The sequence below is a fragment of the Pipistrellus kuhlii genome, unplaced genomic scaffold, assembly GCF_014108245.1.
Source record: "Pipistrellus kuhlii isolate mPipKuh1 unplaced genomic scaffold, mPipKuh1.p scaffold_m20_p_111, whole genome shotgun sequence".
NCBI lineage: Eukaryota > Metazoa > Chordata > Mammalia > Chiroptera > Vespertilionidae > Pipistrellus > Pipistrellus kuhlii.
The window spans coordinates 272,894-289,041 of NW_023425418.1; the positions used below are offsets into that span (position 1 = coordinate 272,894).

The 16,148-nt window shown below is 49.7% G+C and overlaps 1 protein-coding gene across 1 annotated transcript; it reads right to left on the reverse strand.

Annotated features, from left to right (window-relative positions):
• Positions 1 to 7,515: 7,515 nt before the first annotated feature.
• NLRP7 (NLR family pyrin domain containing 7) lies at positions 7,516 to 15,463 on the reverse strand. The gene is made up of 7 exons (XM_036432529.2): positions 13,899 to 15,463; positions 12,490 to 12,660; positions 11,971 to 12,141; positions 10,520 to 10,690; positions 9,525 to 9,695; positions 9,214 to 9,381; positions 7,516 to 7,863 (listed from the first exon to the last, which is right to left on the reverse strand). The coding sequence occupies exons 1-7, from the start codon at positions 15,461 to 15,463 to the stop codon at positions 7,527 to 7,529; spliced, it is 2,754 nt and encodes a 917-aa protein (XP_036288422.1). The 3' UTR covers positions 7,516 to 7,526.
• Positions 15,464 to 16,148: the final 685 nt, after the last annotated feature.

Below are 16,148 nucleotides of genomic sequence, written 5' to 3' on the forward strand. Positions count from 1 at the left end.
GCTCCCTTATCCACGTTCCCTATCTCCTGCAGACAATGGGGAACCCCACTCGGCAACCACAAGGAAGGGACTCCAAAAAGGTAAGCGAGCAGCTGGGGATGCAGACTCTAGAGCAAGCATGTCAAACTCAAAGGCTACCACGGGCCGAATAAACAAGGTTTATGTGGATGTGGCTGGGGGAAAAAAATAAAGAAAAAAAAAAGCTTCTGTTTTCATAGAAATGTAGGCTAATGTCAATAGAGACATGCTGAAGACAAAGGGCTGAAATGCACTGAGTGGCCAGATTATTATGATCTCTGAACACATAATAGTCTTGCCACTCCATATATATATATATATATTAGAGGTCTAGTGCATGAATTTGTGCATGGGTGGGGTCAGGCTAACCTGGCCAGGGGGAGGGAATATGGGCAGTTGGCCTGCCTGCCGGCTGGCCGAACTCCTAGTCAAGAAGACAATTAGCATATTAGCCTTTTATTCTATAGGATACAAACTGAGTGGCCAGATTATTATGTGTTCAGAGGTCATCATAATCTGGCCACTCAGTGTAAATGAGTCATTGTTAACACAAAACAGTAGAGCATTTTAATAAAAATTAGTATTTTTTTCTTGAGCATAAACTTACCAGACACTGCATAACTGCACACATTAACAAGTGCCACACAAATAAACCTATTGTTCTCCAAAAGCAAAATATTTCCTGTTGCACACACCCAACAAGTCAGTTCAAGACATTGGCTGCTAAAACATTCGCTGCTGGTGTTAGTGGAGAGAAATGGTGCACCTGGATGTAAGGCGAGGAAGGGAAATGAAGGCAACACAAAGATACAAGTCATCAATCACTAGTGAATGTTATTTTATTTAATATATTTTATTGATTTTTTTACATAGAGGAAGAGAGAGGGACAGAGAGTTAGAAACATCAATGAGGGATAATCATATCAGCTGCCTCCTGCACACCTCCTACTGGGGATGTGCCCGCAACGAAGGTACATGCCCTTGACCAGAATCGAACCTGGGATCTTTCAGTCCGCAAGCCAACGCTCTATCCACTGAGCCAAACCGGTTTCGGCTGTAGTTCCTTGTTAATAATCATGCATGACAGGATATTGTAAAAAGTAAGTTATGAGATTTTTATTAAAACGTTTCGTACATGCCATTATATTGTCTGGGCCACAAAAATATTCGTTGTGGGCCGCATGTGTCCCGCGGGCCACAAGTTTGACACGCTTGGTCTAGACAGTGTTTCCCAAACTTTTGACATGTGTGTACCCCTTCTATAATTTTTGTAACGCTGAGTACCCCTCGTACTCATGAGAACATAGAATTAGGCACAGCTAAGCACGGTGCAGTGCATATCCCCACCAAACTCTTCCCGTACCCCCGGGGGTACGCGTACCACACTTTGGGAAACACTACCGACCCGTTCCTGCCTGTGACCACCCTCCTTCCGACCCCAGATCTGGCCTCCTGGGATCACACGGCAGAGAATCTCTTCCGGATGGGCCTGGGCCTCCTGGTCCTGGTGGCCCTTGCGTGCCTCCTGACCCACCACTGGCTTCTGAGGAAGAAGACGATGACAAGGGCTCTCAGCATGGCCTCGAGTCAGGAACACAGGAGAAGGTTCAGAAGGCAAGGAGCCCCGGACGAATGACAGAGAAATGCGGCGGCTGTAAGTGAAGCTGAACGTTGACCTTGACCTTGAGCTGGGCAACCTCTGTGTGGGAAGCAAACCGGGGGAAAACTGATGAGCCAAGGCAGGAGGAGGGATGAAGAGGCTAATTGTCTCGTGCAGGCAGACCCCCTGTCTCTTGTAGGTTCTGAGTGTATTGTTGTTGTTGTTGTTGTTGAATGTATTGGGATGACATTAGTTAATAAAATGGCATGGGTTCCAGGGGTACAATTCCATCGTACATTGCATCGTGTGTTCACCGCCCTAAGTCAAGTCTCCTTCATCACAACTTGTCCCTCCTTTACCCTTGCCTAGCTTCCCCCACCCTATCCCCTTTCCCTCTCCCACCCTCCCTTCTGACAGCTGTCAGTTTGTCCTCTATCAATGAATCTATGGACTGTTGTTTGACTGTTTAAAAGGAAAAAAAAAAATACAACATCTGCCATGGCCAGGGGAGGCTCCGTTGGTTGGAGTGTCTTCACATACACTAAACGGTTGCAGGTTCAGCCCTGGCTGGTGTGGCTCAGTGGATAAAGGATCAGCCTATGGACTGAAGGGTCCCAGGTTCGATTCTTGTCACGGGCACATGACTGGGTTTGCGGGCTTGATCCCCAGTCGGGGACGTGCAGGAGGAAGCCAGTCAATGATTCTCTCTCTCATTGATGTTTCTCTCTCTCCCTCTCCCTTCTCTCTGAGAGCAATAAAAATATAGTTAATATAAGTATATTCAATGAATGAAAATAAGGAACATTAGCAAGTGTTTTTATGTCAAGCATTTACCATTTTCTGTAACTGCTTTAAGGACTTGATGATGTCCCAGTAAGGTATTTTTATGTAAGGAAAAGTAGGCGAGGTATTTTTTACAGGAAATGCAAGTGATAAATGCAAGGAGGACTTTTTTTTTTTTTTTTTTTTTTTTTTTTTTGCAGAACTCTTCATTTAAATAATAATTGTAATAATTTTTATTTTTTTAACAGTGGGGAGGGGAGGGAGATATGGGGGAGATAAGAGATCAACCAAAAGACTTGTATGCATGCATATAATTATAATGGACGCAAAACTCTGGGGAGGCAGGGCATGTATGGGAGTTGGGGGGGGGGGGATTGGTAAGATATGTACACATATAATACCTTAATTAAAAAAATGAAAAAATAAAACTGTGAAGAAAAAAAACAAAAATTGTCAGAGTTGTCAAAATACACTCTGAAGTATATTCACTATGCCTGTAGCGCGTGTCTTGTAGACTCTAACTGCTACTTGCTAAATCATCTATACTGTTCCTGATATTTAAAAAAAGTCATCCTATATAATAAAAGAGAAACATGTAAAAAAAAAAAAGCAGCAGCAGAAGAAGAAGAAGAAGAAGAAGAAGAAGAAGAAGAAGAAGAAGAAGAAGTTAAAGCTTCAGAACGTGGAGTCAATTCTGCAGGAGAACGTCCATCTCCCTGGTGTTACGGGTCCCTGGGTGTGGAGCCCGACTCCCCTGAGAAAGGACCCACACCCTCAGTGGGCTGTGCCCCTTCATGTCACTCCTCAACCACTGGAAACTGGTTTCTCACCCCTACTTCCTCTGCAGCTGTTTTCATGACAAACGCTAATGGGTTTCCTAGAACTCGCCCTGGACACGTGGCCACATCGGACCTTTTATCTCTGCCTACGACCACTTCCTCCTCGCTTCTCACTGCCTTTCTCTGCTCATTCTGCGGCCACTCCTGCACCATCCCATTCCCAGCCTCCCCAACGACAGAGCTTTGGGGTTCGCTGGCAGCCCCCTCACACACTTTCTCCGGACCCACTTCTGGGTTGATCTCATTGAAGCCCAGGGTTTCACTTTTCCCAAGATGAATGGCCCGATCTGTTCCTCTGTACCCTGATTTTATTCTATTTTCATTTCTTGCCAGACCTTCAGGTTATTTTTATCAGCTTTTCTTCCCCCCCAACAACTAATCTGAATGCATCGTCTTTCCACCTACAAAGGTGTCCCTCTCACTTGTAAGAATCCCCACCCTGTTTTCGGTCACTTTGCTCTGTTCTCTGTACTTACACTTGTGCTTCCAGTGCCTATTAGAAAAATGTGTCACCCAAATCAGCAGGGAACGGAACAATTTATCATTTATGGGTTTGTTTATTTACTTATTTACTTATTTATTTACTTATTTACTTATTTATTATTTTAATCCTCCTTCGAAGGTATTTTTCCATGGATTTTTAGGGAGAGTGGAAGTGAAAGGGAAAGACAGAGACAAACATTGATGTGAGAGAAACACATTTTTTCTTTATTGATTAAGGTATTACACACGTGTTCTTATCCCCCTTTGCCCTCCCACCCCCACCACCACTCATCCCCTCACCCCCCTGGCTTCTGCGTCCCTTGATTATGCTTATATGCACCCTGAATGCTCCCAATCTTGTCTGGCTTCCTCTCTTTAGAAGACCACCCATCCTCTTGAATTAGCACCCCACCTTTACGACCTCCCTTGACTTTCATAGCTCCTAAATGCCCATACCTCAAAACACAGTCACACGAGAGGGGTTAGGGCTTCAACATGTGCATTTGGGGCTGGGGGGGGGCGGGGGAGACACACACAGTTCATTCCACAGCAGTGACCTTCCTGAGCATTGTATGATGTCAAGCTGCACCCCCTGCCCTCCAGCCAGCAGATCCAGGAGGCAAACACCCACCCCTCCAACTGTGACAGACAAAAGTATCTCTGGAATTCCAAGGGTCTCCTTGGGGACAAAAATCACCCCCCAGATAATCCCTGGCTTAGAAGGATATAGACAGGGGAATGGGAGAAGGCATATATGGTGGGAGGGGCCTGCGTGGGATCTGGTCGGGGCACAGCAGGGCGAGGAGGCGGTGCCTGTGCTGAGAAGGAGTGGTGTGAGACAAGGCTGCCTGTGATACCCAGGACATCCACTGCCAGGCAGAGAGCAGCAAGGGCAGAGCCTGCGGTGGGTGCGCCCTCAGCTGGAGCAGAGGGAGCTGGGAGAACCCTTGTGAGAGGTGAGTGGAGAGGTCAGCAGGGCCGGGCAGAGAACTTTTAAAAAATGCCTCAGTCTGTTTCTCTCTTCCAGCTGTGCCTTGCCTCTTTTCAGGGACACGAGCCCTAATGCAGAGTTCTCTGGGAACAGGGATATCTCGCTCTGAGCTGAGTTTGGAGAATCGCCCTGGACTTGCAAGCCTGCCTTCGCCCACATTGAGTGGCCCCAGGTAGTTCTTCCTTTCTGGCAAAGGGTCGGCTAAGCCAGGGTTTCCGAGCGTGAGCATTGCGGAAATGTGGGACCCATTCTTTGCTGTCAGGGTGAGGGGGCTGTACTGTGCATTGTGAGGTGTCTTGCAGCATCTCTGGTGTCTACCCAGCAGGAGCCAGGACCATCTCCTCCCCGAGTTGTGACAACCAAAAGTGTCCCCGGATAGTGAGCTGGGAGAGGGGGAGACCGGCATCGCCCTCCGCTGAGAAACACTGGGCTAGAGAGAGGTCCAGGCGGCGAGCCTGGGTCCCAGAACGGTACTAGGCATGCTCTAGCCCAGTGGTCGGCAAACTCATTAGTCAACAGAGCCAAGTATCAACAGTACGACGACTAAATTTCTTTTGAGAGCTAAATTTTTTTAACTTAAACTTCTTCTAATGCCACTTCTTCAAAATAGACTCGCCCAGGCCGTGGTATTTTGTGAAACAGCCACACTTGAGAGCCGCAGTTTGCCCACCACTGCTCTAGCCCGATCCTAAGGACTGTGTTAGGGTTGGAGGTTGAGCAGTAGATCTACTGGTTCCCTCCTTGGTCTATGATGGAGTGTTCTACCTCTGCCCACCCCTGTGGTCTACGATGGAATGTTCCACCTCTGCCTCCCCCATCCCCCGGTTGTCTTGATGGGATGTTCCATCTTTGTCTCTCCCCTTGGCCTGTAATGGAATGTCCCACCTCTGTCCCCTCTGTGGTCTATGATGGAATGTCCCACCTTTGTCCCCCATGTGGTCTATGATGGAATGTCCCACCTCTGCCCCCACCTTGTGGTCTATGATAGGATGTCCCACCTCTGCCCTCCCCCACCCCCATGGTCTATAGTGGAATGTCCAACCTCTGCCTCTCTCCCCCTCCCCGACCCTGTGGTCAGCATTGTGAATACACCAAATGCCACCGAACTGTACACTTTATAATGATTAAAACAGTAAACTTGATGTATTTTGCCTCTCTCTCTCAACATTGCCAAGTATCCCTTATAGGGCAAAACTGTCCTCACTTGACAACCACAGTGATTTAAGCCCGCCTACTTCCGTACTTGAGTTAAGAAAGGATTCTGTGTCGATTTGGGGCCTTTATCTTCCACTTGGGTCATTCTTTCTCAGCTCACCAAGGTGATGTTTAACCCACAAAATGTGGCAGGAAGGAAAAATGTGAAAGGTTAAGAGATGAGGAAAAAAATGAGAGACAGCTGGTCACAGAAAGACAAACACCATACGCTTTCACTTACATGTGGAATCTAAGGAACAAACTAAACCAGCCAACAAAGTGGAAACAGACTCATAGACACAGAGAACAGACCGAAAAACAAGGGAAGAAAAATCAACCATCATCAGCATCATAATATTTTTTCCTAGACTACCTATGCCAAGCGTCAAGTTTATGCTAAGTTAGCTCTGGGGCATATTGATAAATGCAGGTTCACCCCAACCCATGTGGCTCAGTGGGTTGGAAATTCATCCTGTGCACTGAAAAGTTGTGGGTTTGATTCCAGTCAGGGCACATACCGGGTTTCCTGTTCAATTCCCCAATCAGCAAGGTTGTGGAAGGCAACAGATTGATGTTTCTCTCACTCATTGGTTTCTCTCTCATCTATTTTCCTTCCCCTTCTCTTAAAATATATAAGCATGTCCTCAGGTGAAGACCTTTAGAAAATTAAAAGTTGCCCTCACTGGTGTGGCTCCGTTGGTTGGGCACCAAAGTGGTGCCGGTTCCATTCCCCGCCAGGATACATGCCCAGGTTGTGGATTCCACTTCCATCAGGGGGCGTGCAAGAGGCAACTGATCTATATTTCCCTCTCTCGTGGATGTTTCTCTCCCCTTCTCCCTTCCTCTCTCTATAAAGCTGTAAAAGCCCAGGACCAAATCAAAGAGGGTTAGACCTGCATTATCACCATTTGCCCACCATGCAGAACTGAAATACCATGGCTGACATGTACACATAAGGAACTGTTTGACATTGAAATTGGGTCTCAAAAGAACTGGTGGCCCAGAAAGGAGCTCACTACAGACTGATTCATACGCCTTTCAGCATAACGATTATTGCTTGTCTCATTTTTTATTCTTGTAAGTGTATTTCCAGTAGACATGATCTCACTCATCTAGGGGAAATGGTGAACAGCATAGACAGCTGAACAAGAACAGACCCAGAGAGAAGGAGCCATGGGTCAGACTGTTGGACCTCAGAAGGAGGGTGGGGATAAAAGGGAGAGATCAACCAAAGGACTTATGTGCATACATATGAGCCTAACCAGTGGTCGAGGACAATAGGAGAGTGGGGGCATAAGTGGGGGGGGGGTTGGAATGGGGGGTTGAGAACAAATATGTGATACCTTAATCAATAAAGAAATTAATTTTAAAAAATAAATAAAGCTGTAAAAGATCAAATAAAACAAAGGCAATTTCAAACACTGTGCTTTGCCTTTTATTATCCCGAATCCTTGTGGAAAAAAAAAAAAAAACACAACACAGACATTTGACATCCAGTGAGTAGGTGACTCCTGCAGAACTTAACTATACACTGCAGAGCAGAGAGTGGAGAGTGTCCACTCCCTTGTCCACTGTGACCCAGTAATTAACATTGACCGTCTGGTCCCCACCAGAGAGACTAGTAGATAGCCGGGAAGTTATCTCGGGGCATAAAGAAAAGGGATTCGCAGCAGAAGGAGCTGGCCGCTCGGGCAGCCTTGCAGTCGATATTCAGCTTGGGGTTGCAGTCTCTCACTTCCTTCAGCAGCTTCTGGGTCTGGGCACTGGACTCATCGGCCCTCAGCCTTAATCTCTTCAAAGGGCTGGACCTCTGCTTCAGGGTCTCGAAGAGCACGGTGATCCCACTTGGCCCCATGGCGTTCTGGCCCAGGTCCAGGACCTCCAGCCTCTGGTTGCTGGCCAGGGCAGATGCCAGGTCTTGCCAGCAGAAAGATGGGAGGGAGCAGCCACAGAGCCTGTTGAGGAAGGAAAACGGGTGCCAGTCACTCTTGTGGAAACAAATCCTTACGGGGACCCTGCCGGGAGCCAGCCACACTCGGGCCTGCAGAGGACCTGGTAGTGAAATTGGGCGAGTTGTTTTCTTCAAAGAGCTTATTCTAGGGACATAGGCCAGTGGTCGGCAAACTCATTAGTCCACAGAGCCAACTATCAACAGCACGATTGAACTTTCTTTGGAGAGCCAACTTTTTAAACTTAAACTTCTTCTAACGCCACTTCTTCAACATAGACTCGCCCAGGCTGTGGTATTTTGTGGAAGAGCCACACTCAAGAGGCCCAAGAGCAGCATGTGGCTCTCGAGCCACAGTTTGCCGACCATGGACATAGGCCATCAGGATATGCTGTTTTTTATCTTTATTGTTTAGAGCATTACAGAGGTCCCCTTCCCTGCCCCTCTCCCCCACCTTACTCTTTGCCTTAAAGACCATATGAACAAGTTGTTGGGATAAGTCAGCCAGAGCGAAGGATTAGGTAGGTTGGTAGTGGTCAGTGAATTCTGTTGTTAATTCTCCCCCAGGGATATTTTTCCCATTTATTTTTAAAGACTGGAAGGGAGGGAGGAAGGCGAAGAGAGAGAGAGGTGTGTGTGAGTTATATTGATTGATTGCCTCTCACACACACCTGACTGTGGCCAGGGATCGAACCTGCAGCCCAGGTATGCGGCGTTGGCCAGGGATTGCACTCACAACACTTTGGTCCATCGGTCAACGTTCTCACCACTGAACTACGAACCAGGGCAGTCAGTGAATTCTTCCATGGGAAAATGATACAAGAAAAAAAAAAATCTGCCAAAACCGGTTTGGCTCAGTGGATAGAGTGTTGGCCTGCGGACTGAGGGGTCCCAGGTTCGATTCCAGTCAAGGGCATGTACCTTGGTTGCAGGCACATCCCCAGTAGGGGGTATGCAGGAGGCAACTGATCGATGTTTCTGACTCTCTGTCCCTCTCTTTTCCTTGCTGTAAAAAATCAATAAAATATATATTTTTTAAAAAAAAAAATCTGAAGGACAGTGTAGCTGAGATACTAAGCTGCCCCTCGGAGCTAACCAGAAGTGGTATGGGCATCCTTAAAACCCATTTGCACCTACAGCCACTCTTTAGGCTCCGAGTGCCTTTGTAACCACCCACTGACCAGCATTCACCGTCTGTTGGCATTTGTGCCCAACACTGGGCCAGGAGTGGTTCTATCACAGTCTCTCTCTCTCTCTCTCTCTCTCTCTCTCTCTCTCTCTCTCTCTCTCTCTCCAAACTATCTCCAAGAGGGATAACTAGTTCCAAAACACCTGGAACAGGAGAAGAAGGACCTACCCCAGGCATTTGAGGTTGCAACCTGGCTTCTTCAACGCCTCACAGAGAAACCACAATCCAGTCGCAATGGGGTTGAGACTCAGGTCCAAGAGGGTCAGGCTGGAGTCTCCTTGGAGAAAGTCGGAGATGTGTTTGCAGCCGCTTCTGGTTATGCTGCACTGGCACAACCTACAGAAAAGATGGTCAGAAGAAGAGGGGTCTGGAGCCAATTACTTCCTGTTAGGTGTGTGCATGACAGACAAATAGAATGATTGTTATAGACACAGACACACACGTGTGCTCGCGTGCACATGCAGTCAGCGGGAACTTACACCAGGGCCTGTAGCTGACATTCTGGGTAGCTCAAACCCTCGCACAGAAGTCTCACCCCACTGTCTCCAAGGTTGTTCCTGGCCAAGCACAGGTGTGTCAGCCTCGGGTTGACAATCAAGGTGGAGGCGAGCTCCTTGCAGCAGACTTCCGTCAGGTGACAGTTTTCCAGCCTGCAGAAGCACCACAGCCTCGGTCGGGCGGGGAGAACATTCCCAAAATTCAACCTTCTTTGGGGAGAGCTCTTCTGCGTCACTCCCCCTCCAACCCCGACCCTCTCTTATCTTGAGCCATGAGGGACCAGAAAGGAGAGAAAGGGCAAGCAAAAATGTAGGATTCATCCACCTGGGACCAGACACGGATGCGAGGTATCCCCTCGCACCTGTCAGAATGGCGACCATCAATACACCAGGTGTTGCCTACATCAGTAGGGTGTCCAGCAAATAGGGGTGTTCCCATTGCTCTCCTTGATGTGGTCCCAGATCTAAACACAAAGGGGCCCCGTGGACCCTGTCTGGTGTGGCTCAGTGGATAGAGCGTCGGCCTGTGGACTCGAGGGTCCCGGGTTGGATTCCGGTCAAGGGCTTGTACCTTGGTTGTGGACACAACCCCAGTAGGAGGTGTGCGGGAGGCAGCTGATGGATGTTTCTCTCTCATCGATGTTTCTAACTCTCTCTTCCTCTCTGTAAAAAAAATAAAATGGCCGAAACCGGTTTGGCTCAGTGGATAGAGCATCGGCCAGTGGACTGAAAGGTCCCAGGTTTAATTCTGGTCAAGGGCATGTACTTTGGTTGCGGGCACATCCCCAATAGGGGGTGTGCAGGAAGCAGCTGATGGATGTTTCTCTCTCATCGATGTTTCTAACTCTCTATCCCTCTCTCTTCCTCTCTGTTAAAAAAAAATCAATAAAATATATTTTTAAATCAATAAAATGTACTAAAAAACAAACAAACAAAAAAAAAACAAGATGCCCCATGGGAGAAGAGGAGACACTTACGACAACCACTGCAGGAAGCAATTGGGGTGCCTCAGGCTTCCACACAGCAACTTGATGCCCTCGTCCCCGAGCTTGCTGGCTGTGAGGTCCAGAGATTGCAGGGACTGGTTGACTTCGAGGGCCAAGGAGAAGTCATTCAACTGCTGAGTGAAGTCAAAACAAGACCCCAGCCTGTGGGACACAGGGGGAAAGTCATTCTCATGGGAGGACGGAGACCCTACAGGCTTACGCTGGCCGCAAAGACTGTATCCCGGATGCTCATCTCTTTCTCCTTCAACATGGAGCCAACCCTGGCCTGAAGGACTGGAGAAAGTGGATCTCGTTGGCTTTTCTTCAAATATCCCCAAGGCCCCTCAATCACTGTCCAGCCTCCTCTCAAATCTGGAATACAATTCTGTGTGAAGTTTCACCAACATGACCCGTTTTTGTTTGTTTGTTTGTTTGTTTTGCATCTTCTTTTTTTTTTTTAATATGATCATCACATTCGCCTGGAGTACGACATCCCTACGCTAGAGGATGCCACAGAAGTCTGCGTGTTTCCCATGCATCTCGGGGAAATGATGAGCAACATAGACTGATGAACAAAAACAGACCCGGTGACAGGGAAGCATCGATCAGACTGTCAAACCTCAGAGGGAGGGTAAGGGGAGGGTGGGGATAAAAGGAAGAGGTCAACCAAAGGACTTGTGTGCATCCATATGAGCCTAACCAATGGTCATGAACAATAGTGGGGATGGGGCAGATGTGGGGATGGGGTTGGGATGGGAATGGGCGGTAAGGACAAATATGTGATCCCTTAATAAAGAAATTTTTTAAATAAAAATAAAGAAGTCAAACCTCAGAGGGAAGGTAGGGGAGGGTGGGGGTAAGGGGAAGAGATCAACCAAAGGACTTGTGTGCATGCATATGAGCCTAGCCAGTGGTCATGGACAACAGGGGGCTGGGAGCATACGTGGTGAGGGGTTTGGAATGAGAATGGGGGGATAAGGACAATTATGTGATACCATAATCAATAAATCAATTAAAAAAAGAAAGAAAGAAAGAAAATTATCCGAAACCGGTTTGGCTCAGTGGATAGAGCGTCGTCGTTCAATTCCAGTCAGGGGCATGTACATTGGCTGTGGGCACATCCCCAGCAGGGGGTGTGCAGGAGGCAGCTGGTTGATGTTTCTCTCTCATCGGTGTTGCTAGCTTTCTATCCTTTGCCCTTCCTCTCTGTAAAAAATCAATAAAATATATTTTTTAAAGAAAAAATAAAAATAAATAAAAGAAGAAGTAGTCTGCGTGTTTCTTTGCACTGGAGGCTCATTACTCAATGCACTATACCGGCTGTAGAGAGTGTAGAGGCCTGAACCCCGCCCCGGCGTGGTGTGATAACCAATCAGATTCGTGCTCTGTTCCTGAGAGTGACTTGAGAAATACCCCGAGATGCTGCAGGCCCCGCCCTGTACCTGAGATACTGCAGCTTGCACTTCCGGTGCCTCAGGGCCTCGCACAGCAGCAGCAACAGCATGTGGTCGCAGTGGATGCCGCCCTCCAGGACCAGGTGTGTCAGGGTCTCCTTGCCCACCAGAGCCAGACAGAAGTCCCGATAAGCGTTCACCGGGTGGACGTTCTTAATCCTGGGGGACACAGAAGGGAGGGGGTCCCCTCTTGGCTGCTGAAAACGGTTAGTGCTCTGAACCCTGAGTGAGATGGGACGTCACATACATCAGGATGGGAAAGGGGAAGATGGGCCCTGCACACCCAAGGGTCACGGGTTCGATTCCCATCCCCGTAGGGGAGCGTTCGGGAGGCAACCAATGGATGTGTCTCTCTCACATCAATGTTTCTCTCTGTCTCCCTCTCCCCTCCCCCTCCACTCTTTCTAAAATTAAAAAATCAATGGGAAAGTATCCTCAGGTGAGGATTAAGCACATACACTCACACACAAGGACTGTCATTGCAAGGTGAGCTGAGCTTCTACTTACACCACCTTCTGGAGGGCACAGGTGACGCGGGTTATCTGCTCACACAGGATCCTCACGGAGGAGTGGCTCAGGAAGCTCTGACTCACTTCCAGAAGTGTCAGGTCCTTGTTGGAACTCAGCACAGAGCACAGCTCCATCCAGCAGCAAAGAGCGAGATGGTCTTCCTGGGACCTGGCAGGAAGTGAGGGAGGAGAGCGCCTGTTACCAGTACAGTCCAGGCCCAGTAGCTCGGTTGCTTAGAGCAGTGTTTCCCAATCTTCTCTCATAATGAGAATCACCTGGTGGAGTTGTTAAAACACAGATTCCTGAATCCCAACTAAGAAGTGCTAAACTAGAATTTTTGAGAACATATAGGTAAAATTGCATACCTAACTTAGTGCTCTGTATATAAAATCTGTCTTAGAGCACTAGTTAAGTATACAATTTTACCTATATGTTCCCAAAAATTCTAGTTTAGCACTTCTTAGTTGGGATTCAGGAATCTGTGTTTTAACAACTCCACCAGGTGATTCTCATCATGAGAGAAGGTTGGGAAACACTGGCTTAGAGCATCGTCTGGATACACCAAGGCTGCAGGCTCCATCCCCAGTCCGGGCAGAGAGTGGAGAAAGGATGGAAGGGAGAAACAGGGGTCATCTGTAATCACGTCACAAATCAAAATTAAACTTTAGCCCTGGGCCGTGTGGCTCAGTGGATGGAGCGTGGGCCTGTGCACTGAAGGGTCCCCAGTTCAATTCCAGTCAAGGGCACATGCCTGTGTTGTGGGCTCGGTCCCCAGTGGGGGGCGTCGAGAGCAGTCAGGTGGATGGTTCACTCTCATCATTGATGTTTCTATCTCTCTCTCTCTCCTCTCTTCCTCTCTCCGAAATCAATAAAATATATATATTTTTAAATATTAAAGTTTAACCAAAACTGGTTTGGCTCAGTGGATAGAGCATCAGCCTGTGGACTCAAGGGTCCCAGGTTCAATTCCGGTCAAGGGTATGCACCTTGGTTTCGGGCACATCCCTAATAGGGAGTATGCAGAAGGCAACTGATTGATATTTCTCTCTCATCGATGTTTCTAACTCTCTCTCCCCCTTCCTCTTGTAAAAAAAAAAAATCAATAAAATATATACTTTAAAAAAATATTAAACTTTAAAGAAAGAAACAAATCCATCCGGTGTGGCTCATTGGTTGAGCATCACTCTATGAACCAGGAGGTCAGGGTTGGATTCCCCGTCAGAGCACACGCCCGGCTGCAGGCTTCATCCCCACTAGCGGGCGTGCAGGAGACAGCAGATCCATGATTCTCTCATCATTCATGTCTCTCTCTCTCTCTCTCTCCCTCTCCCTTCCTCTCTGAAATCTGTAAAAATATTTTAAAAATAAAATAAAAACACGAGTGAAGTCCTTACCGCTCCGCCCACGTGCCCGGCTCCTGGAACCTGTCCTTCTCCGCGAAGATGCCCTTCTCCACCTGCAGCGAGAGCCTGCGCAGGGCCCGACTGTGCCCGAGGCAGTAGGCTGCGTGCACCAGGTCCCGCTCGCTCTGCAGGTGCAGGGCCAGCTCCGTGACAGGCTCCAGCGCCTCCCGCACCAGCGCCCCATCCTGGGACTCGTACAGGCAGTGCAGCAGCTCCCGGGTGTCAGCCCTGGAGGAGGAGGGCCAGTCCCGGGCAGTGGAGCGCGCCGCCAGCAGCAGCTCCTGCCTCACCTCCCGGCACACGCGGCAGCCGAAGGCGGCCTCCAGCTCCCGGGCGCGCTCCTCGTTGGCCAGGCCGAACAGGAAGCGGCCCACGTGGGCCAGGCTGGGGTTCCGCAGCCGCTCCCCCTTGGAGAGCAGCGCGCGCACGTCCCCAATGCCCTGCCCTGCACAGCCACAGCCGCAGCCGCCTGCGCCCCCGTCCAGCAAGTAGAACAGGGCGGCCAGGAACTGCTGGACGCTGAGGTGCAGGAAGGCATAGCAGCCCTCGCAGTCCGCGTCCGCCTGCAGCACCTTGCCTTCCAGGAAAGGGCGCAGGTCGGCCTCGCTGACGCCCAGCTGCCCGAGATCTTGGCCATCGAACAGGGACTTGTGCGCCCAGACGCCCTGGGCGGCCAGGAGGCTCAGGGCGCGGAGCCCAGTGGGGAGGCGCGGGGCGGGGGCTGCCAGGTGGGGGCACTGGCCGCACAGGAAGCGCAGGAACAGCGAGGTGGGGGTCTTGCAGGTGGAGGCCGGGTCCTCCCCCTTGTCTAGCTGCCCCTTCAGGCAGGTGCACGCGACCCAGCACACGGCGGGCGCCGCGCCCATGCGGAACAGCGCCGGGCTGGCCTTCATGCCCTGGAAGGCGCGCAGGGCCTGGTCCTGCTGCTCAAAGTGCTCCAGGAAGTAGCCCCTGCGCTCCGCCTCCTGGAACCCCTCCACCTGGACCAGCAGCGGCTGGTCCAGCAGGAGCCGCAGCTCGCCCAGGGCCTCGGGGCGCGTGGTGACCAGCAGCGTGGCCTTGGGCAGCAGCTTCCTCTTCAGCAAGCTGCCCAGCAGGACGGGCACGGGCTTGGGCTCCTTCCAGTCGCCGCAGATGTCATGGATGAGGGAGCCCGAGGGGACTCGGAGCTCGTCGAAGCCGTCGACAACCACCAGGACCTCCTGGCCCTGGGCGAGGACCTGGCGGCCGGCCTCCTGTGCGTCTGGACGCTTCTTGGCCAGGAGTTCCGCGAAGGTGCAGGCGCAGGCTCCCTGGCGGCCCAGCTCCTTGCAGCTGAGGTAGAAGGCGGAGTGGAATGTCTCCGGGAGGTGGTCCTGGGCCCAGTCCAGCATCCACTTCTTGGCCAGCGTGGTTTTGCCCACACCCGCCGCGCCCTGCAGCACCACGGTCAGCAGCCTGCGCTGGGAGGACGTTTTGAGACTGGGGAGCCCTGTGAACTTCTGGCCCCCCTCGATGACTTTATAGTGCAAGTCGTCACCAACTCCATTCCAGAACGTGTGCTTCCAGATAGAGCAGAATTTCTCCATCGCGTGGCTCGATCGCTCTCTCCTTTCCGCCTGGAATGAGAGGCAATGGGGGGAAGTTGGCACGCCAGTCACTCTACGTAACCAGAACATACACTTTGTCAAGGACCAGAAACGAGGAATACCAGGAAGGAATAAAGTGTCTCGTACTGTACCAAATACTGATTGTATAACACAGTCTTTAAGACAATATTTGCCTACCTGGCTTCTCTTTTTTTATTTTTAATATATTTTTTTATAATTTCAGACCCCACCCATGCATGAATTCATGCATGGGTGGGGTCTGGCCAGCCTAGCCACGGGGAGGTGACATGGGCAGTTGGCCAGCCTACATTGAGTGGCCAGATTATTATTCGTTCAGAGATTATAATAATCCGGCCTGCCTGCTGGTAGAACTCCTGGTGGAGGGGACAATTTACATATTAGCCTTTTATTACATAGGATATGCACTGAGTGGCTGAATTATTATGCGTTCAGAGATCATCTGGCCACTCGGTGAATTTTTATTCAACATATTTAATACTTAATATTAAAATGCACATGCTAAAATTTAAAATCAAAACAGAACAAAAACCATCAAGTCCTCCGTCTCCTCAGGTGAAAAAGTCACGGAACACGGGCACCCCAGAACCCCAAAGACCCGCTTGAGTGTCCATGTCACGGATGAGTTTGTCCTGATAGCATCCTT